At 39.5% G+C, this 22,717-nt stretch overlaps 2 protein-coding genes and 1 pseudogene across 2 annotated transcripts; all 3 read right to left on the bottom strand.

The window, feature by feature from the left end:
• Positions 1-1,931: 1,931 nt before the first annotated feature.
• LOC104455241 lies at positions 1,932-5,752 on the bottom strand. The gene is made up of 4 exons (XM_018877638.2): positions 5,586-5,752; positions 4,363-4,621; positions 3,367-3,427; positions 1,932-2,794 (listed from the first exon to the last, which is right to left on the bottom strand). The coding sequence occupies exons 1-4, from the start codon at positions 5,654-5,656 to the stop codon at positions 2,340-2,342; spliced, it is 846 nt and encodes a 281-aa protein (XP_018733183.2). The 5' UTR covers positions 5,657-5,752; the 3' UTR covers positions 1,932-2,339.
• Positions 5,753-7,083: 1,331 nt separating this feature from the next.
• On the bottom strand, positions 7,084-14,764 carry LOC104453083 (DNA polymerase kappa). The gene is made up of 14 exons (XM_039316451.1): positions 14,514-14,764; positions 14,117-14,289; positions 13,324-13,497; positions 13,025-13,146; positions 12,836-12,938; positions 12,669-12,755; positions 11,226-11,321; positions 10,982-11,102; positions 10,307-10,435; positions 9,697-9,788; positions 9,238-9,349; positions 8,670-8,998; positions 8,191-8,522; positions 7,084-7,422 (listed from the first exon to the last, which is right to left on the bottom strand). Exons 1-14 carry the CDS (start codon positions 14,599-14,601, stop codon positions 7,311-7,313), a joined length of 2,070 nt encoding a protein of 689 aa, XP_039172385.1. The 5' UTR covers positions 14,602-14,764; the 3' UTR covers positions 7,084-7,310.
• A 1,320-nt stretch (positions 14,765-16,084) lies between these two features.
• On the bottom strand, positions 16,085-19,722 carry LOC120285872 (annotated as a pseudogene).
• Between the last annotated feature and the right edge of the window lie 2,995 nt (positions 19,723-22,717).

Below are 22,717 nucleotides of genomic sequence, written 5' to 3'. Positions count from 1 at the left end.
AAAGGAAAGAAAACTCCTATTTCAGAAGATAATTTCCAGAAAAGCCAACCCATCATTCGGTGGTAATGAGATATGATTGAAATGATGCTCCCATGACGTGCTAATGCCTATCCACTTCATAACTAATTGGGAAAGTCATTCTCTAAGGAATCTGCTCAATGGTTGAAAGGATGACAAGCATTAGGAGACCTAATGACGTTGTCCTTATCTAAATTAATTTTTGCCCTTTTCTTTTTTCTGGGTCAAGAGCATGAATTAGCTGAAATGTCAAGATTTGCTCTCTAGAACAAATCAAGTTCTAACTAATCATAGGGAAAATCTGACAGGCTTACCACGTGGTTCAATGTACCATTTGGACTAGACTTTCAAAATGGGAAATTTGACTTCCCATTTGGACAACTTGGCTTGCAAAATCCTAAAGAACTAAGTTGTGGGATCAAGCTGTCATTCAACGTTCAATCCCCACTATATAATACACATCTACCAAGCCACTTTCTTAGCCATTCACAAAATCAACACAAGCAACCTACCCACTTTCACACTTTCAAGAAAGATCTTTGCAAGAAGGAGCAGAAGAAGAAGCAGCATGGAAGGTTTGATCCCGTTTGTCATCCGCAGCGTCAGGAAACAAAGGCTGTACAGCAGCTACAGGTGCCTGTCTGATGGCTCAGCCAGGAGCTACCATCTTCTCGCGGGGGGCGAATCTGTCGATGGCTCGAGTCACCGGCGAACCAAGTCGGAGTTGCCACAGCTGTCAGCTGCCGAGTTCAAGGAGCAGCGAAGCGGGGTAGAGTTGGCCCGGGCTCACAGCATGAATAAAGGTTCTATGGTCTCTACTGCAACAGCTGCTAATGGCTCGAACATTGCCAGTTCATACTATCCCCAGATCAACAAGGATGTGAACACCGGTTTCTCAACTCTTCGCCATCGGCGGTGAAAGGGAAGAACCAGGAACAGCTGAGAAGTCTAAGGGATTTGGGAGATTTGTGTTGTTTCATTCACTTGTTTTTTGTAGTTTGAGATAATTGTGGAATAAGGTATGAGTGGCATAAGGAGGACCTGCCATTCAATGATTTTTATATGCTGTGTTTAGTATTCGCAAGTGTCAATATGTAAACTGTAAATGGCAATTTGTTTGTTTTGTATGCAAATTTTCTAAGCAAGATCAAGGCTTTCCAATTAACAAGAATATGGATCTGGCTATTCTCTCTCCCCTAAAATAAAACACAACTTCAAATCCAACAAAAAAAAAGGAGATGATTTGTCAGTTTGGTGTACCGTGAAGCAATTATTGCAGAGAAATGCTTCATCTGCATCCAGCCAATTGAATTGCTGGTGCGCCTCCTGAGTTCGAACTTGCTCACCAACTCCTCCACTTTCATCGTGAAGCAATTATTGCAGAGAAATGCTTGATATGTATCCAGCCAATTGAATTGCTGGTGCGCCTCCTGAGTTCAAACTTGCTCACCAACTCCTCTTCACTTTCATCATTACATGCATTAGTACTTACAAGTTAGGTCGAACTCAATAAGTTTTCATGTTTTCTAAGGCATCCGGGTTGCGTAGCAGTCGAGCTTGGCTATAGCACAAAATACGAACTTGAACAAGAATTTTAGCAGAAATAGGAAGACAACCAAAAAAGTAAAAGTACGAGGAATAAGATGCATCGAGTTGATCCATGTGGCGCTTCACTACAGGTTCGTGTCCAAATTTCCCTCCCGCAAGCAAGGGAATCTCCAAGGCCTAAGAACAAATTTCAGCTTTCCAATAAAATGAGTTTCATCAACTATATATTGCCGAGAAAAGCAAATTCCTCGACAAAATATTGAACTTGTCAAATTTGATAGTAGTCCCAGTGCAGCAGAGTTCCATCTCTTGCCAGAGAAAAATAACCAAGTTGTATCTAATTTGGCATCCTAGTGCACAAGAGGAAAAGAAAACTTGGAACTAAAATTGGTGTTGAAGAGAATTCACAGAATTCTCTCCCATGTAAAAAAGCAGAAAAGTTGGTCCAACACAAAAAGGATTTCTTTTGCAGCGCTACAATCAAACTTAATGAAGGCAAACAGCAACCAATCAAGACCTAAATGTCATGAACTGAGAGAAATTATGTTGTAAGAAACTGATGTTTCTACATGAACACCGGAAAACAAAAAACGTCATATTACATTTGTGCACATGCTTATGAAGCCAAGAGAGCTTCTATCTTGGCCAAGCGATCGTCCTCATTCTTTGGGGATGGACTCTTGTTAGCCTCATTGTATAAATCGTGCTTCCACCTCTCTATTCGAGCACCACCAGGGCGGTAAGTTTGTCTACCATTAAAAGATTCTCTTCCTCTAGGTAAACCTGCTGCCACCGCCACTGCCACCGCCACTGCCACTGCCGAATCTTTCTTTTGATATAAACCCACCACCCCTCTGATCCTCTCTCCTGTAAGGCCGTGCTCTATCACGGAAATCAGTTTTTCCAGATCTTTCTGAATTGTGGGGGTAACGCCTTCGTTCCTCATTTCTTTCACCATCTAACACAGTATGGCTAGGCTTTACAGCCTCATCAGTCACTTTATCAGCATTAAAGTCTGAAGGAATCTTTTGTTCTCTGAATGCAGGTCTCCTACGATTTGCTGGCAGAGCTGGGTTAGCCTCCATCTCAAAGTACCCATCATGGTGCCAAGTGCTGCGGTCGTCTCTTTTACGTGGATTCTCCTCTCTTTGCTTCACATCCACAGTTGCTGTCTTGTTGGTTGCCCTTTCAGTACCATGGTCCCTTGGATCTTTCCACCAACCTCGTTCTATTAAGAAAGTTACCAAGTGAGAGCATAATCAGTGGAAACAATCTCAAAATATAATCTACGAGCACAATTGATCTTGAAAATACTGATAGCACGCACAACTGGAGAAAACACTTGGAGAAAAGGACTCCGCAAAATAAAAGAAAATAAAAACCAAACTGAATAAAAAGGACAAAAGAAACAGCTCTATGCAGCATCAAATTATCAACAGAATTGATTGCCTAACAAACAAAATAGTCGCTCCGGAACAGTTTCAATAAAAAAAGAAAAAACATACTCCAAAATGTAAACTTCTGCACCATCAAGACCAGAACTCCAGACTGGTCCAGAGATCAAGCAACTATGCAACCTCATCCTTAACATCATCTGAGACTGATAATCTTGCATGTCTTTTATTATTAGCCGAGGACAGTAACATAACTTAATCAAAGAAAATTGATTTGAAAAATAATATATGCAAATACAAAACTTTGAATCCAATTCACAGACCATATCTTCAAAAAAGTAGAGAGTTCCGTCTTCAGTGAAGATTACTAAATAGAGGAGAGGAGAGAAGAAGCAAGGAGACTTACCAATAGGGGCTCTTTGACCAGAGCTGCGACCACCTTGCCCGGCACGACCACGCTCATCGTGCTGTTACAAGACAAGCACAGGCAAGCCTAAAATGGTTACACACAGGGAGGCCCTGCAAGGCACAGGCTTTGAACAAAATCCACGGCAACATCACCACCAGACAAAAAGTTTTGGGTACACTGAACAACCAACAACCAAACTTTATAATCACTGGTAATTGTAAAACATCTATACAATCAGGAATATGGAAAAGTTCTAGAAACCAAGCTCATGACAATGGCAAAGCATCTCTCACCCCCATGTTAGCAAATGTAGAGAGAGAGAGAGAGAGAGAGAGAGAGAGAGAGAGAGTCCATATTCATTTTTCTATGCAACAAGGATGCAAAGCTAATCCACTCTGCTTCTATGTTTAGATCAAAAATGTCTGGAAAGAACTTACTCCATTTTATTTGAAAACCTAAATTGTAAACCAAAATAGCCAAATCTTAACTATAGAAAAGCATTACATCTCTAGTTTGCTAATCTGTAAAGTGATGATCATTCATTGCTGCAACTTCAACATTCATCATCAATTTTTGCAACTTCAATTAAAATATCCAAAAAAGAACTTGACTATTGCATTGGTAGGTTAACCTACACCAATTGCCTCAGGCATTGCACGGAAAACGAGGTGATAAAACTACAAATTTATGGTTCATATGCCACAATAAAATAGCCTTAAATAACGCATAACACTTGTAACTTTTTCATATGCAGGTGTTCCTCTACCTTTGGCTAGTGGATATTCAATAATATACCAAAATCAAATTATCCTAAAATTGATTTTCAATAAGACCAACGAACCCCACCAACTCTCCCTCGACCTACAGGTATTCTAAATGGTTCCACGTTAACAGTGATCAGTTATTCCAACAAGGGTAGTAAAAAAACTGATGTAATTCTGCTCATGGCTGTTCATCATTTGACAGCATTAGATTCAAGTAACCCAGTAAAACCTGGAAGTAAGATCTTGACCGAGGCACTTCAGTAGGATTAGAAGAATGCTTCCTTCCATCAGAATTTGTTCCCAAGGCCTTCGTTTCAGAGTCTTTACCCTCAGCTACAGTCCCTGCTTTAGGGTCAAAACGTGAGGGTGCCTCAAGGGATGATGTACCAAGCAGTTGGTGACCATGCTTTCCATCCCGCTCTCCAGGATCAGTGTTGCCCGGGACTCTCTCTGCTTCAGGTTTTCCATCCCGCCTAGACCTCTTGGGACTAGGAACCCAACAATTAATCAGTTAGAAGTGAAAACAAGAGGCCCCTATCAGATTTAGTACCAAAAACAGATGCAAAAGGAACTAGATGGATAATCCACCAAATACAATGCCTCAATCAGTCTTGCTCAGGGGAAAAGATTGCATTAAGACATTAAACGATCCCTTAACAAGAATCTAGGGTGCTAAAACCAAAAACAAAACAATCACTTGAGGTTGCTGATGATATCACTGGGCCCAGCTATTTTCTGAGTATTGAGTTTGCCATTCACAGCTCTCAACTAAAACCACCTACCAAATTTCTGACACAAATGTATGCGCACCGGTGAATACACATTCTCTCCAGGCAAGAAACTATATAGTTGTCCAAAAATCCAATAAATTCCGTACTCTTCTTTTCTAACCCACAATTACGAAACACGGACAACTGTCAAATGGCCACGAAACCATTCGAGAGGGAAGATACAATAACGCAAAGAACTCGAGCAAACCGCCTCATCACCCCGACGGCTCCAGTCACCAGGTTACCCCCTCGTTCAAACAGAACCAGGTCACTATATTCCCACAACACATCCACTGCAGCTCCTATAATTTCCACCGCAACAATGCACAAGGAGCACCGACCCAAAGTCGGTCGGGCCGCCTTTTTTTCCCCATAAAGAGCGCCACCCATCAAAGCAGGCGGCCGCATCTCATCGAAGAAACCCCGAACCCGAGACCCATGATCACCACCACATTCCACCTCCAACCCAAGAACAAACCATAACCCCGGGCGTGCGCACTCGACGCAACACAAGGCAAAACGCACCAAAACACCTCGTTCTCCGCGACACAAACGAAACCCATCTTTCCCACCGAAAAAAGACAGCCACCCACCATTTTTCTCCCGCATTCGACCCGCACCGACAATGACCCACCAATGCCAGCTTCACAGAGAAGGAAAGAGATAGAGAGAGAGAGGGTACCTGGGCTCTCTGTCGAATCTGGAGCGGCGCCGCCTGGAGTCGGAGTCGCGACCTTCCCCTCGCCGAGACATTCTCCGTGTTGCTTTCTTCCTCGCTGGCTGGCTGGCTGGCTGGTTGGCTGGCTGTGGTTTAGACTGCCAGAGCGGTAGGGCTTCTTTAGCTTCTCTCTTCCTTCCGCCATGGGGATTGGATTAGGGAGGAGACGGGAGGGGCGTTCTCGTAAATAATGGGAAAACCGTGTCTGATTCCGGATTCGAAACCGGGATGACGGCGAGATGCGACCCTGGCCGTCGGATCGGTTCCTCTCTTCTTGTTTTCCTTTTCTTCAATGTAAATGCATTTACCGACCCCCCAAAATAAAATATATAATATATATATATATATATATATATATATATTGTGAATGCATTTATTTCCATGATAATTTTATGATGAAGAGAAATAATTTTCACAAAAATAATTTTTAAAAAAATGGTTAATTTTTATTTATATGACGATTTAAGGAAAGTAATTTTTCTTCTTACTAGTATGGGAAGTCATTTTCTTTGCATTAAACTGATCGTTTTTTGTCTGTAAAGAAATTTTTGTATATCGATTCAGTTCCCATCATTTAAACATCAAAAAGTCATTAAATAATTTCTTGAAAATATTTTTTCTTCAAATGAACATTTATTAATATCGAATTATCTTAAACATGTCAACACATGTAGATTCACAATTTAATTGAAGCACTTTCACAATTTTCCAAGGTTGGAGTCAACAACAATAATCTCAAGAAAATTAATTGATCGGAATCATGTATGGAAAAAATGAAGTTGCTAGTATTGTCATGAAAATACAAAAACGTCCGTATTTATCAAAATAGCGATATTTTATTGCATTGCCTTATGTGGTTTTTCCCTTTTTGGCTTATTAATGTGCTCAGGTTGATTTCTACTAAGGATTTTTCGCGGTGAGTAGAAACCCTATTGGTGATTTTCATTGAATTAACACATCTTAAATATAAATTATAATCATAAGAAGCTTACAATTTTAACCAAAGAATTCCACTAAAAGAACACTTGAGCTAAAGAAACGAATATTTCCAGGTGCTATTAAAACTGAACAGTAGAGAGACATTTTAAATGAATGTACTTTATAAATACACTCTTAATTAGAAGCCGATCATTAAATTTATTATGATACTTGAATCTTAGATGGTCGCCATAAAAATGCAATGAACATATAAACTTCTCTGATTTGAATATAAAAGAATAAAAAATAACAGTTTGGGAAATATTTATAAAAAAAATATTAGATTAATTGATCTACATTTAAGAAATATTTGTCTTATTTCATCAATCTTACTCCTGATGAGCGAAGAGAGCTACATCGAACCATTTAAACTTTATGATGCTATATAAGAGGCAGGAACAAAGTGAGCCTTTTTTTTTTTTCATAAATCTAAAATAACTTTTACGAAGATATGGAATTAATTCTTATTTAGAAGTAAAGAATATTGGGCTGAACTGCCATTTAGGTAATTCTTTTATTTGACAATATCAGTATTTAATACAACATTGTGGAGGGGGGAAAAGCCAATGATGGCCCATACAACTTAAACTAACACTCAACTGTATCCTAGGGGTGTATAATACACATCTAACATATCTACAAATAATTTGATCTCAGCTTCAGCAAAGAAAACTATACATGGAAAAGAATCAGTTGCACAAAGAATGATCTCTAGGGTTTCTGATTAATCTTCCCAAAGAACACGTTTATCGGAAGATGTCCGTCCGAAGGCAACGACTTGCGCTTGTGTTTTTTTCCGCTTCCAGTCTGTGTCTGTGCCGACCTGAAACGAGTCGAAGTTAACCAGAGTATGGCATCTGATAAAGAATGACAAAAAGGGTAACAAGTCATCCTTTTGACAGTCATCAAAGTTGAGATGATAGTTCATAAATTTGATCAATTTATCAGACTAACATAATTGACAGCCGTGACTCAATGTCAGCATGAGCCCTGATGACTTCACTTTCACCACAAAGCAAAACCTTCAACCAGTTCTTTTTTCCTTGCTTATTTCATTGGAGGTTTACAGTTCCTTAGAGAGATGAAAAATATGCAGGAAAATTCGACAATGCCTTCTAGATCATGTCTTTGACTATTATATGGAACATATGTTGGCTAGGTTTAACAGTTAAACTATGAATGCTAACTCTTCTCTGGAAACATTACCACTGCGATTCAGGATATTGGCAAACTTCAAGATAAATGAGCAGTTAATAGTATCAAAGTGCTGCAAACATTATGGAAAATTATACGACAGAGTACTGTCAAGGAAAATCATAATAACACCAAAGACGACAGAATCCTAGGTTAAGATTCTTCAATAGTGAGCAGAAAGACATTGAGAAAACACAAGTCATTTAACAAAACTACAAAATCCAAAACAATCCAGCCAATTTTGTTTGAAGGAAGAATCGTTTGGCTAGCGAAAAAAATGTTAGATGATAGATAAAGCAGTATCAGCATGCATCAGAAAGAAAGCATAGAGGTTCTGAAAAATATTTCTTGGAACTTATCATGCCACTTGATGTGTATTGGGCCAAATGCACCCTACCTTTTCCCTGCGATGACTGTTCTTGAATCCATGCCTGATTCCTCTTTCTGAAGTCTCTCTGCAAGATGAAAGTCTGCATGTTCTTGCCTTTCCTCCACAAAAGATGACGGCAATTCAATCCCACAAAGTGAACACTTGTAGTCATTCATCCACAGAATCTGCTCTTCGTGTCGAGATGATGTTTCACCTTGGAGCCGATAATGATTGTTATCCTCCTGATTTAGGCAGCTGCTCATCTCAGATGTGTGAGGTAAAAAAGAATCCGGTCCCATTCTGTTCGATTTTTTGAGTTGACGAGATTTTGGGTCACTGTCCTTGGTACAAGCATCTGCCTGATGTGGTAGCAAAAATTAAAGGAGACGCCAATAAGAAACATATCTAGACATCAAAGATTCTCATTTGTAACCAGAGCAGATTATTATGAGCCCCTTGCTCAAATATAATTCTTGGGTCAATATGAAGTTTGGGCTTTTGCATACCTTGTCCATGGTAGAGCCATTTATATGCTCATGCATTCCCTCGGTTTTGCCAGCAAATTCAATCCAAGTGCAGTTCCTTGTTGGATCAGATGCATCATTTCGGTCTAATGGATTCTCACTTTCACTTTCAATCGTCTCATCAGTCTCTACAGAAATATCCACTCCCAAGTCATTCATGAAGAGAGTACTGCTAGTTTCTGATCCCAATGAGCTCTGTCCTTTGTTAAAGTTTCCAGAAGCATCTGCTGACATGAAGCTCAGCAGAGTTTTCTGTGTTGGATCAGATGGAGCACCCACCTTATCTTCTTTAAACTGAGACACCCTAAGTCCTGAAACGTTTGACACCTACTGAGTACTAGTAGTAAATTCAGAGCTTACAAAGATGACAACATACAGATTTCTCTATAATAACTAGTCCTCAATTTAAAAACTCGGCTCTTCAATTTTGAGTTGAAACAAATAATGCCTATAATCTTACAAAATACAGAGATAGATCCACTATAATGAATGTATCAATCTTAAAGATCTGGGAATTTGAAGGAGGAGGATGATAACATATTTAAACTACCTATCAGTCTTAAAGATATGGGAAGTTCAGCCTTCAGAAGCTTCGATGCATATTTATAGATATCATCCCGTGAGGATATGTAATTCTGTAGAGTTAAAGCTCTGGTTCGAACCTGCAGATATTTTTCAGTGAATAAAGACACAAAAGAGAATAAAAGATAAGCATATTGTGAACAAAAGAAGGGTTCTATGAGAATGAACATAGAAGAAGAATATCGTGTTCTGAGAAAGTTAACAGTATCGAAATATCATCAATCAAAGTGACTATAAAAGAAAGATTTTATGTCTGGGAAATTCCTAGTGTGTTGTAAGTATCCTACATCACTTGTTGTCTAAGGAGTTTATAATGGCCTTGTATTCACATAGCCTGCCTCCACTTAATAGTTAAATTTTTTGGGTTGGACATTCTAACGTACACAAGTATTGAGAAAAAGAAAAGCCAATCAATCACAGAAAGTACCTCAAAAGATGAAGTTTTCAGCTTAAGAGTTAATGTCCGGCCATGAAGACCTTCCTTTTGCATATCACTAGAAAGCATCTCTGCAAGTTCATCTGTAAAAGTAAACCTAATAAAGATTAACAATTGGCAGCAGTTATTTCATCTCCTACCTAACTATCTTAAAACTAAATGTAAAAAATCAAATTGCTCCATAAATTTAGTTAACAACATTCCACACGTTCACCGGATCAACTGAAACAAGAAAATAATCTAAGTAAATATACTTCAAGACTAGAATATACTTCAAGACTAGTCATTAGAGGCATTGGCTTTCTTTTCTGTTCACAAGGTAAGTTCAGGAAAGGGGAGCTATGAGGCTTAAAACAGAAACGGTCAGGCTTTAACTTAATCCTCGCAGATCAGTCATTTTCCATTCTTATAACTTAGATGGAATGGAAAAAGAACGAAGAGAGTATCAAAAAAAAAAAAAAAAAAATAGATGTGGAAAGACAGCTTTAAGATGCTCAGGCAAGCCCATCAGTGAGCACTCTTCATAGAACCATGACTCATATATCCATTCTTAAATGGAAAAAGGAAAACACAGAAAATGGATAGGAAGAAAACACCAAACCTATCTTTTGATACAGCAAAGCCTCATTGTCTGTGGCTTGAAATGTTCGCTCATTACTGATACTCTTTCGCAGCCTCATTTGTGGAGGATCCGTCCCCCCAAGACCAAGCCCCACGGAGAGAAAAAAGTCTGCCAGAACTTTCAAATTGTTGATACTAATGGACAACACGACCAGAATATAATTACAAATATAAGGCATGCTGAATTCATAAAAGGCAACCCTTAAGTTTAAGAGAAGAAAATCAGAGAGCAACACTTGATGGAAATACTGAACAAAACATCCCACGTATCAAGAAAAATAAAAAGTTGCCACTGAAAAATGATTGAGATAAATATCAGTGTCAAGGTTTTAGTGCACCTAGGTGTAATCCAAGTAACAATTGGAATTGACCATTAACAATGCCAAAATCTAATTACAAACTCTGCCAGCCTAATATACCATAAACTAGAGAGCTGTCTGGCACAAGAAACACTGACTCCATCCCTCATATAGATGCAACAATTTACAACCTGATGCAGTACATAAAACTTGAATATGTTGTATCAGCAAAATGCACACAATCAGAAATCAGATAAGCTATAAGATAAACAATGATGTAGTAAAACAAAACTTGTAAATCAGAAAAAGCATTATTGTGTTAGGGTGATAAGTAATAAGAAAAGGACAGAGGGTACCAGCTGAGGAGTGAGAAAAAAGAGCACAAAGGTACCCTCCCTTTTGCAGCATCTCCTCACAGGTACTAATACCAAATACATCTGTTAAGATACGTTCTGTAACCTTACCAATGCCTCCAATCTGTGAGTGGTTAAAACATCGCATCAAGACTACCGCAAACACAAAGATTGGCAGAAAAGGATCTAACTATATTGAGATAACCATGAAGATTCCAGCTGCAAACCAGAAATAAGTATGTTGTACCTTTCGGATAGGAAGTGAGGAGATAAATGTCATGACAGCCAGCCGTTCATTAGGCAAGACAAACTGTCCATTTGGCTTGTTTATATCAGAGCAAACCTAAGCAGAAATAGTGGAAAAGGTTATTGAGAACTTTAAGTAGCAAGAAAAATGGCCACGAGGGGAAAGAAAAGGTAAAAACTGCAAATAGAGGAGCAATGACAAGAGGTATCAACACATAATTTGACAACATACCACCTAAACTCCTATCATCCTTTCCTTCTTTATAATTTTAGACTGCTCAAACTTTGATGCATTGGGAGCCATAACATGATTGGCATAAATCTATAGCTTAACAGTCCTTAAAATTGTGGGACCAAATTTTTTCAAACTCCATCGTGAATTCGGCAATTAATGAGTCAAACCACTACAACAACAAGAACACCATCAAACTAAGCCAAATCCTTCTAAATGAGGTTGGCTATATAAGTTACTTACCCCACTGGACTTGATCCTGTATCAACTCACATAAAAGGTCAAAGGGCTCTAGATCTTTCTTTTATCATCTCTTTCCATGTCTTTTAGGTTCTTCCCTCACCGCTTATTACTAAATTCTCTATCTCATGGTTATCCCTTGCTATTGCACCATTTGATTGCTTAATTAGTCATTTCCATATCATTTATTGAACAAGAAGAACGACACTCAACTAAGACACTAAAATTAATCAAATCAGTACATAACTATAAGGTGAGATGATGTATCCACAATTAAATGACGGCATAAGGCAAAAAAGGGGCAACAGCTACATTGTCCTCTCTCATTGAATGCAACATATTTCCATGAAAGCTGTAGATGCTAAATACCACAATGAAATTAGAGAGATCGCTTAATTCATCCAGAAATGAAGTCTCGAAGAGTAGTCAACTTCCTGCGGTTCTTCCTGTGGTTTTTCATTCAAGCTGCTTGTGATTTTCAGAAAGTTGGACACCTATTCATCTACATCCCCCCTCCCCAGCAAACCCACAACCTACTGGGGCTTGATGGACTGTACAGAAAATCATTCATTTTTTCAACACAACCAGAGATGAGAATTTTCCACACTAATGTAACTCCCGATCATGTCTGAAGGAGCGGTGTTTCCTGCTTTCTAGGAAAAGGAAAAAAGCACTTTGAAAAACTCCTAAATAAGCAATTTGACTGGACCTCCAGCCAAAAAAGGGTCCAGCATTATGGGGTAATAATACTGTAATGAAATTTATTGGTTATAACATTTAGTCACACGAAACAAACCTTTACCCATAATTTGTAACTTAATTGGATTCAGTACCTTAATATATAAAAATAAAAAATAAAAATAAATCAATCAGTTCTTTCAAACAAAAGATGGTAAAATGTTTATGCTAGGCTACTTAATCATACCCAAGAAGATACTTAGGTTGCAGAGACATCTAGAAAACTTCCCATACCTTGGCAAGCAAGCGGTTTGCAGCAACTCCAGCACTACAAGTGAGGCCAGTCTCCCCAAACACGGTATTTCTAAGTTCTTCAGCAACCTTAAGTATAAAGGAGACAAATTAGATGACAAAACTAGTAAATGGGCAGTCTAAAATTCAGTGATACATGAATGGCATACTTCTCCACCAGAGACACCTCTTTCCTTGGAGACCTCGGTTATATCAAGGTAAGCTTCATCCAAACTACCAGCAATAAAGTTGGGATCATACCTCTGGAACACTAGTAGAAGATACATATGTTCTTGAATTATATACTAAACAATAGTCAATCTGCCAATATAAACAGTTATACAAGTAAGGGCCTGACCTTTTCGGTTAGACCACTGTAATAAGTATACTTTTTGAAATCTACCGGAACCAAAATTAACTCTGGACATAATTTACGTGCAATAAAACCAGGCATTGCTGCACGAACTCCATATCGCCTTGCCTACAACGTCAAGAAGCTTGTATCAATGGAAAATAAAGCAAGATATTATTAAGCATGGATTCTCTTCAACATTTATTTCCATCTAATCTTTGAATGTTCAAATTCACAAAAAGATCAGAAGAACCAAAAGAATTTAATTGGGTGCATCCAACAAACCATCGGTGAAGTAAATCAAACCTCATAGTTAGCAGTTGAGATCATAGACATGCCACCAACCGCCATCGGTTTCCCTTTTAAAGAAGGATCGCTTAATGTTTCCACAGCTGCATAAAAAGCATCCATATCTACATGCAGCCAAACCTTTGAAAGGTCTCGTGTAGCTTCCAGTTCTAGCATTCTTTTGTCAGCCACCTGAATAATGGTTGGTACTGAGGATAAAAACATGAACAGGAGGATACACCTTCTCCGAATTGTCTAACACACGACATATTAATGAATGGTAGAAACAGAGAACTGATCTGGAAACTTAAGGTTCATTAATTTGCAAACTAATTAGTGGCCTTGTCCTGCTTGGGCATTAGACAGACTAGATAAAAATGTATTTTCCAACACCCATGACTTAAATGGTCTCACGCATATCTTTCAATGGCTTTGCTTAAACTATGTAAAGACCCTCATACCAAGGGACCAGTATGAAGGAAGTAAAAGCAGTTAGAATCTGTTTCTTATGACAGCAAAATGGTGAAAATTTCAGAATCTCCCACCATTCCTTTCTCCAACAATGAAACTGCACAGAAGCCATACACAGTGATTTGCAAATTCCATCAGTCGGTTTCATGGATAGCCCCATGAATACCAATTCACCCAACAACAATCTGTCCTATCTAGACGACAGTTTCTAATTTGCACACTTCAACCTGGAACAACAAATTCCAAAGCCCCTCAAAAGAGCAATATCATCATGGCACACCCCCAAAAAAAAAAAACAGAGACCCACTACCCTGCAAGACTTGAAAAACTTTTGCCATACCGTCTGATAGTGAGCCAACTCGGAAGCAGTGAGCTTCGCGCTCCGAGCGCGCATCCGCTCTATCTTCTGCTTTATGAAGGCCTCCTTCCGCTCCTCGTTCTCGAAATACTTGGACCCTTTGCTCATCTCGTACACCACCCTCTGCACCTTCTCCTTGTCCACCCCCTCCATACCTACCAAAAAAAAAAAAGAAGACCCCGCACCCATCAAACCCCGTCTCGAAAATTCGCCACCACTACCGCGAAAATCCGCAAACCCACATCCGCTTTCGCCGATTCCCAAGGCCTAGCGACGGAATCGCGAGAACCCATGTCGCCAAACTCGAAAAGACGCGCGATTGCCACCGAAAGGAATAGCTTGCGGCGCGGCGACGGTGGGGGGCGGCGGCGGCACTTACCGGCTTTGGCGTTGGTGTAGACGGTGTGGTAAGACTGCCATGGACGAGGGCCGTCGCTCGACGCGCTCTCGCTCTCCTCCTCCGCCATGGAATCTCTCTGCGGCTTCGCTCGGCCGGAGCGGAACCGGCCGCCTTCTTCTTCTTCTTCTTCTCCGGGAAAGCAACTCCGAGCAACGGCGGAGGGGAATGGGTATTGAGTCAAAGCTTGCGCAGAAATAGCGCGCCAATTTCCTGCGATCTGAATCGTGCTAAGAAAGCCGAAGACTCGTTTGTCATAAAAGTATAATTTTTTTTTTTGGGGTCATAAATCGGGTGATTACTTTCATTAATTAATACAATAGGTACATGATAGAGATAAATATACTACAGAATATAAAATATGCCGAAGAGGTTAGGGATTGATAGACAACCAATTGAAAGGAAGATTTTTGCTTCGGTGGGCTTTTGCTACCCAGTCGACAGCTCGATTTTCTTCCCTTAAACAATGGGCCGACTTGGCTTGGCTAAATTGGTTAAAATACGTTTTCCTTCTCTAATTATGTTTGTCATAGCCCATGGGGCTTCTTCACGGCCCAATATGCTTGCCACAACCACTTAATTGTCACTTTCACACATGTAATGTAAAGGTTTTGTAAAGTTTTCTAAAAATACAATTAAGACATAAAATTTATCAAGAAAGTATAATTGAGTTTTAAAACTTTTAAAAATATAATCAACTTTGAAAAATCATCAAGAAAGTCCATTCGAGTTTGTTAAATTGATCAAATCAAATATTTAAATTGATTACACTTTTTGAAAGTTTTAAGATTCAAATCATTTTCATAATAATTTTTAAGATTTGATTGCATTTTTTAAAATTTTAAATTTTAATTGCACTTTTATGATAAGTTTTAAAATTTAAGTATAATTATCCTTTTTTTTTTTTTTTTAATCGGGAGTCATGCTAAGTCCTTTTTTTTTAACACCACGAAATATCTCAAACTCTTAAATCTTTGATAAATTTACCCAAATTAATTTTTTGATCACCAAAAATTTCTTCACCCAATTAGTTTTGTTTAATTGGATTAATACCATGAAGAATCACCGATAACCCATTAATTATTATGTGTCATCAAATTACATGGTAAATTTTAATGAAAACTAACGGAGGGTAAATTTGTCATATGTGTTTCAATTTGAAATTTTTATAATAAAAAATTAATTTGAGATAAGTTTATCACAAGTCAATCGATTTGGGATATCAATGCTTTTTTTTTTTTAAGGAAATTGCCATTTGAGTTTCCTATAAAAATTAAATTATATTTTTGTAACCCCGCTTAATTTTTGAGCGATTTTAAATGCCAATTAAAATTTTTTAGGTGGTTAGACTAAATTTATATTTAAAGGGTTAAGTAAAAAAAATAAAAATAAAAATCGAATCCTTGCGAATTAGTACGTGCATGTTGGTCGAAACGTCCATTCTCGCAATAAGTTGTCGACTACACCATCTACACTACCTAAGGACAAATTGTATCATACATTATAGGCTATTGGCTTTTTTATCGGTCGATATCAATAATGGTGGGATCGGTATGGTACAACATTACATTGCAAGAGCGCCCGAAAAATGAGCAAACATTATTTACTCAATATCGACATGATCTTTCTAGGTCATGATTACAAATGCAATGCATTTTTCGACCAAAAAAAAAAAAATGGCATTTAAAGGCCCTTATATCTACCCTCTCTGATTAATCTTAATTTAGCAACTATCAATCAACAATCAAAGCACTATCCCTAGCTCCAAAGGAGCTTGTAGCTGAGAATTCATTATATGTGAAAATGGTAAATTATCTTGAAGCTATCTTTGGTCACTTCAAATCTTGAAGTGGAAGAGAAATTTGAGATTGGATCGGTTATGGTGATCTCATACTCCCCATGGAGCAATGTGGTGCTGAAGAACCCTCCGTCGTCGCCACGAGCTGCCAAGTCCTCGAATCTCCATTCCTGGATCAGCTGGTCCACCACGTCCCCAGCCGGCGTGTTGTCGAAGTTCATGTCCGCCAACGCGGTGGAGTTGAAGCCAGCATATGCAGGGGCCGGCGAACATTATGATACCTTCCACGCCGGGATGAGAGTAAGCCTCCCTGAGCACCTCCTCCAAGTACTGGGCCTGCAGTATTCCAGAAAAACTTACAATGCATTGCAGAGTGCCTGTCTTTTGATATTTGCACTTCCATTTATTGAAAAATGGAGATAAATGCAAAATCAGGACTTAACCTCTTGGCCGTTTGTCAAGTTTCATTTTGTTCAATTGAAGATCTTAAAAAAGCTTCACTCGCTTCTCGAGGTCTCCATCGGTGGAATTCAGGCATCGGTTGCTAGATGTCATTTCCAATGTCTAAATTCCATCGACGGCGGGTTCAAGATCCTATCATGGCCTCAAGTCTTCAATTGACTAATGGCCAGAAGCTTTAAGTCATGTTTATGCTCTTCTCCTATTGAAAAAATTATCGAAATATGCAAATATGAATTTGATAGGGTTCGAATGGGCCAAGGTGAGCGGGCTGGGCCAGCCGCAAAAAGAGAATCGCTCGCCCGACCCGGCCTATTTTGCCTTTGGGGCCTGCCAGACCGGGCAAGCTGCCAAGGGCATGATCAGTTGATCACATCTTTTCTAAGAAATGCCAATACCTGGTTAGCTCCTGGAGCCACAGACACTTCTGTGAGCCAAATGGGCAAACCAGTTGTGGCCAGAATGTCCAGGCCTGATCTCATGTAAGCCAAGTTTGGCTGGCCGGCGCCGAAATGGCCTTGCACTCCTATTCCGGCCGGTATGTCCTCGTTCCCAGGGTACGAAAATATCTCCTGGAACCTCTTCTTGTAGTTCCCCGGGCTCACCTTCTCGTCCCCGCTGTACTCGATGGTGTTGTACTCATTCAGGAACATTCTCGGGGTCGGGTCGAGCTTGTATGCCGTCGAGTAATACATCGAGGAAGCATTTTCCTCGAGGTTGTCCTCGAAGAAGCTGAAGTGCAGGTTCTCATTGACCACGTCCCAGGCAATCAGTTCTCCTGCGTATCGTGAGACAACGGAATTGATCCTCTTCTCTGCCGCCTTTCGCAGATCATCGGGCGAAAGGGTCCTGACCCAATCGGGCTGGTACTTGGGATCGTCCCAGAAGACATTGTGGCCTCGAATCAAAATGTTGTTATCTTGCAAACTTCAGCATTGCGTCGGCCACTGAGTAGTCCTCTTGGCGTTGTTCCTTCTCCGTGCTGTACCACTTCATTGCGTTGGTGAAAGTGGCGTATCTGAATCGCGATGCGAACCAGTTCTGGTAATCGGCGCTCTCGAGGATGTGGAAGTTCATGCCGCACCCGAATGGAAAGCCCGGTTTGGTCTGTTTGATGAGAACATTGGCTCCTCCGACTCTGAGTCCTTTTTCGTTCGCAGAAGTTATCTGGAACCTCACTGTGCTCTTCCGTACCTGCGAGATCGAAGTTCGCGACGGTCCTTCAAGTTTTTCGAACTAACTTGGCACAAACTTTTCATGTTACCTTCTCTATGCTTTCTTCTTGGCGATTCCTCCATTGCTTCTTTGAGAACGGCTGCAACGCGACATTGTCGACCCATATCTCCGTCAGGGTATTCTTGCTCTGCCACAACAAAATCCGAATCAGCATATGCCTGGAATTATAAGCACTCATGTACCTTGCAATTTTTCAATGATCCAGACGAACAAAAGAATACACTAGACCAGCATTAACTCAGTCGAATTCTCGTCTTTCTGAAGTAGATTGTAACCGAAATTTGAAGGAGCTTCACCTCGAAAAGAACATCAGCTGGGCTCGAAGAATTTGCGGCGATGCCTCCTTTCAGCAAAGACCAGCACCCCTGCTTGGCCACCACACTGCCTCCACGGACAAACTTGCCATCTCTAGTTCGAAACACCACCGCTACCGTCTCGCTTCCTTGACTGACTTGTACCCAAGCTGCGAAAACAGCAAGAGATCATCCTAGCTTCGTTGTCGATCGCATTTTCACATTTCTTGAGATGCTGCGATTAGCAAGTCTTCACAAATAAACAAAACTGTACAAGTATATCGGGTGAATGGGGAACCCAGATATCACATAATTTACGGCTTCACATGAACAGCTCCGACGTAACCATTCTCGCTGGAAACAGCAGATCGAGTAATTACCGGAAAATGCGTAGAACATTCCCTTCTCGAGTTGGACTTTCTGAGAGAAACTGTCTGTTGGGCGTTTCCTATCGCGTGCCACCATGAACCTGTTGTTGGTATGCGATATGCGCACTTCGGTCGCTCCTTCCCCAAGCACAGTCCATCCGGAAGTGCCGTGGATGAACTCCGGGTTCAGTATGACCCCACCTCCATACATAAGACTCCCTGGCTCTGCCAAACACTGCCATAATCGAATACGTAAGACGCCGATCACAGAATCTGCTCAGTGTCTTTCCTGGAAACTCTTTTTATTTCTTTTTCAAGGCCGCAATGAAATTGTGCCGGTCAGCAAATCATTGGAGTAATTCATTCAACTTGTTCGTTTTTCAGATGGCAATCTCGAGTTCTGATCGCCCAATTTCGTGGACGAGTTCTTGAATTGACTCAACAGCAGTGCTCATGAAATACGAATGTGCTCAAATGTGGCAAATAGTGTGTAGGATTTTGATCTTGCCTGTGTTGTCGCTGATGAATCGTAATAATCATCAAAGACAGTCTGCATGATTTGCCCTGAAATGGCTTCAAAGAGAAAGCATTAGCTCAATTGTCCATGTTACATTACAATTGGTAAACCAATGTCACAGTCAACTTCATTGAAACAATCAAGAAAATTTATCAAACACATGGAGCAAGGGATGCTAAAACTTAAGCAAAAATGCTCTCCGAGGTCAATGATCAAGCGAAAACAATTTGAGAAGATGGAATGAACGAGAGAAATCGGTACCTGATCCTAAGGACAACAATGCAAATGCGAGAGAAAGAAACAAGAACATGTTGAATCCTGGCGAACTTCTCGTCGCTCCAGCAATTGGAGCAGTCCTAGAAAAGCCTGGAAGAATCATAGTCATGTCAGAAGAGCAAAGGTCTCATGTGAATGCGAGGAAGCATGCAACAGCCTGTCAACCTAGAAACAGGTATATCCTCATTTCCTGAAATGGTGACCTGATGAAGCTGATCATCCTCAGTTTTTTATATGTCCCGTGACTCTTTTCTCAAACCCATATATACATAAAAACTCAAACTAAGCAGCAGCCCAAAATTGGCTTAGAAATTAGGTGGAAGGAGACTGTATAAATATATGCCCCCCTTGAAACTACATTATACAAGTGATGCGGAATACTTTAATACGCTTTTTTTTTTTTTGCACGAAATTGATGAATAAGGAACCTGATACCGGGACAAGATCCGGTTCTAATACATGTCATAATGTCCAATCAAAAGTTTGCATGGAGGAGTATACATGAATAGGAGGCCTATCGAAACTATACAGGTAGGTGATGTGCGATTCTTTGGCAAAAGTTCTAATTGAATACCGGGGATAACAGTGTCCACGTTGCTGCTGAGATCAAATTATATGATGTGATGTGAATTTGAAGAACATTAAGAAAAGGGGTGGTCATGCACAAATATGAAGACTGGTTCGCTTAACAAGTACACTCGGAATGATGCGATAAACTGCAAGTCGGCATTGAAATATCTCGTCGATATTCACCGCCCAACAAGAGTCTAACTTATCGCTCAACAACTCTTAGCAGTTAAGCTTGCTCTCAAGGAAATATAACCCAAAGACAAAGACACTGCTGTGAATTGCAAGCAAGCTTTTCCTTCCGTTTTACTGTTGGATTGCCCAGCTCTGCTATCTTGAAGGAATTCTTTCTTGGATGAATATGTTGATTGCAATTTCTGACTGTGACACCCCATCAATACCTATACGTCACATAAATATTCTTTAAAAATAAATTTTAGATATATACACCCCAGCAATTTTCTGACTGTGACACATGATCTATAAATATAATCTCGACAATTAATTATGCGGGACCCTTTTATATTTTTCTTTGCAATTTCAGAAGAAGGGACAAATTGCAATCCTTAAACTACAATTGAAAATGTTGGAAAATTTTCTTTTTGGGCACAAAAGAAAGTGGACTTTTGCTATATTTGTTGCCATAATCTTTATGACGCTGATGCTTCCGTATGCACATTAAAGGGGCCTTTTTGTTATGATCTCGTGATGGGAGGGTATATCGGATAATCGAGGAGGGATCGAGTTTGGGAAAAAGTTAAACTTGTGGGGTCTATTCTGAAAAGCATTTCGAGTCATCTAGTTAAGTTTTGGAAAGACGCGTTAGATGAAATGGAAACTGGTGAAGATACATGGTTTCACAAGCATGATTGACAAAGTGATGCTTGATTTTATTTTAAGACAAGGTTTTATTTTTCATCTATGTACTTTGCTCATTTTCTAATCAAGTCGATGTAATTTAATTTGTCTAATCAAATGCTTCTACTTTTACAAGTATTTTGATCATGTCATTCCTACACCCAATCCGACAAAATTCAGGCGACGTGTTCGTCGGATGCTACAAAAGTATGATGCATTTAAAATACGTGATCCTGAGAGGAAAAATTCAGTCCATGTAGACAACTTCGGAGTATGACTTGGACAAAATCTAGCCAATATGGATGCCAACGTGGACATTTCCCCCAACGGTCCATGTCAGCTGAGTTTGTCAGAATTTGGCGTCAAAGTGATCTGATCAGAAAGTTTGTGAAAGTAAAAGGATTTAATTAGACAAACTAAAAATTCAAAGACTTGATTAGAAAATGCGTAAAAGTATTGGGACAAAAAGAAGAATTTTTCCTTTTTTTTTCCACATTTATATTCATCCCATCAATGGGAGATTGTTGCTATGGAACTTTCCCTGCAAAAACAATTCCCACAAGAAACGCTTTCGAAGAATAAATCCAATAAATTATGGATTTCTAGTCCAACTCCAATATATCCAATCTTACCTAGCCTGATCTCAAGCAATTTTTTTGAAGAGTAATAATCGTTCCCCGGAATTGTAAATGCTTGGAGGCCATGCTCATGTATAGATCATTTTCATTTTCACGATTTAAGTTGTGAGGAGGGACTTAGGGCGTGTGCCTGGGGACTTTAATTGGCCCCAAGATGATCCTTCAAGTCAGGATGTAGGATCCTGTTCCTTGTCTTACGCATTGGCAATGGTTGTCGTGCACTTAAACATGGAGTACGACAAGGAGGGTTCCACTTGAAAAGAGGGGGAAAAAGCATGGATATGAGGGGAATTAAAGTCCCTAGGCACACGCTGCCTGGGGACTTAAATTTTCCATCACAGACAGTTTATGACTCGTTTGATAAAATGAAAATGTTTAATACTAAATTGATATTTGTACATTAATTTTAGGAATTTTTTCTGATAATTTTTCGAAATATAAGTATCAAGGTTGTAATTTTCATTCTACGAGACCGCATCTAGAAAACATGTTTTAAAAGTGATTATTAACACTTTATAATATAGGTGGAGTGGACTTTAACTTTAATAGCACGTGCATGGTGTGTTGGACGGTTGCTTTAAATAGGGTGCCTTTTCTCCATCAATTTTGGGTATTTCCTTTGAGAATCCCTCATTAAGGTTGTCGAAACAGCTTGAGACGCCAAAGTGGTATTTTTGCTTGGATCCTCTGAACTTTGGATTTTGGTTTTGACGGCACTTTCCTTCATCAAACTCCACAACTTTTTCATTCATGTCCCTCGTTTGTTTGTCGAAATCAAGAGGTGCTTCCAATTGTAACACTTATTGGTTGGTATCTTGTTCTCCTTCCATTAGCACCGAGGTCCCATTCTTAACATTGTCTACTTATCATCTTGTGTATCAAGAGGATCTCTACGCACTTAATTATATATATATATATATATATATATATATATATATATAGATAGAGAGAGAGAGAGAGAGAGTTCATACAAAGTGTTTAGTCATCTTCAAAGTAGGTAAGGAGTTTTTCTAACAAATGTCACATGGCTCAACCTCGTGCCAAGCATAGTTTTAGCACTATTACATGTTTGCTAGCAAGATGCTCATGCATTGCATAAGTTTAAGACCATATTTCTTATGTTGTTCTAAATGTTAGTGTGGATAGGAATCTTCACGAGACAAATATACAAATATG

The sequence above is a fragment of the Eucalyptus grandis genome, chromosome 7 (genome assembly GCF_016545825.1).
Source record: "Eucalyptus grandis isolate ANBG69807.140 chromosome 7, ASM1654582v1, whole genome shotgun sequence".
Classification (NCBI taxonomy): domain Eukaryota; kingdom Viridiplantae; phylum Streptophyta; class Magnoliopsida; order Myrtales; family Myrtaceae; genus Eucalyptus; species Eucalyptus grandis.
Note: the sequence above shows the minus strand (reverse complement) of the source record. Positions and strands in the feature narration are given on the sequence as shown.

What these genes read in the sequence shown, in the direction of transcription:
- LOC104455241 (XM_018877638.2), bottom strand. Translation starts at nt 5,656, where the DNA reads ATGTCTCGGCGAGGGGAAGGTCGCGACTCCGACTCCAGGCGGCGCCGC. An exon ending in AGATTCGACAGAGAGCCCAG is followed by an intron (nt 4,622 to 5,585) that starts GTACCCTCTCTC and finishes TTGGGTTCCTAG; the next exon opens with TCCCAAGAGGTCTAGGCGGG. An exon ending in GGTCAAGATCTTACTTCCAG is followed by an intron (nt 3,428 to 4,362) that starts GTTTTACTGGGT and finishes GTCTTGTAACAG; the next exon opens with CACGATGAGCGTGGTCGTGC.
- LOC104453083 (XM_039316451.1), bottom strand. Translation starts at nt 14,601, where the DNA reads ATGGCGGAGGAGGAGAGCGAGAGCGCGTCGAGCGACGGCCCTCGTCCA. An exon ending in CCTCACTTCCTATCCGAAAG is followed by an intron (nt 11,103 to 11,225) that starts GTACAACATACT and finishes AACCACTCACAG; the next exon opens with ATTGGAGGCATTGGTAAGGT. An exon ending in ATGGCTCTACCATGGACAAG is followed by an intron (nt 8,523 to 8,669) that starts GTATGCAAAAGC and finishes CTACCACATCAG; the next exon opens with GCAGATGCTTGTACCAAGGA.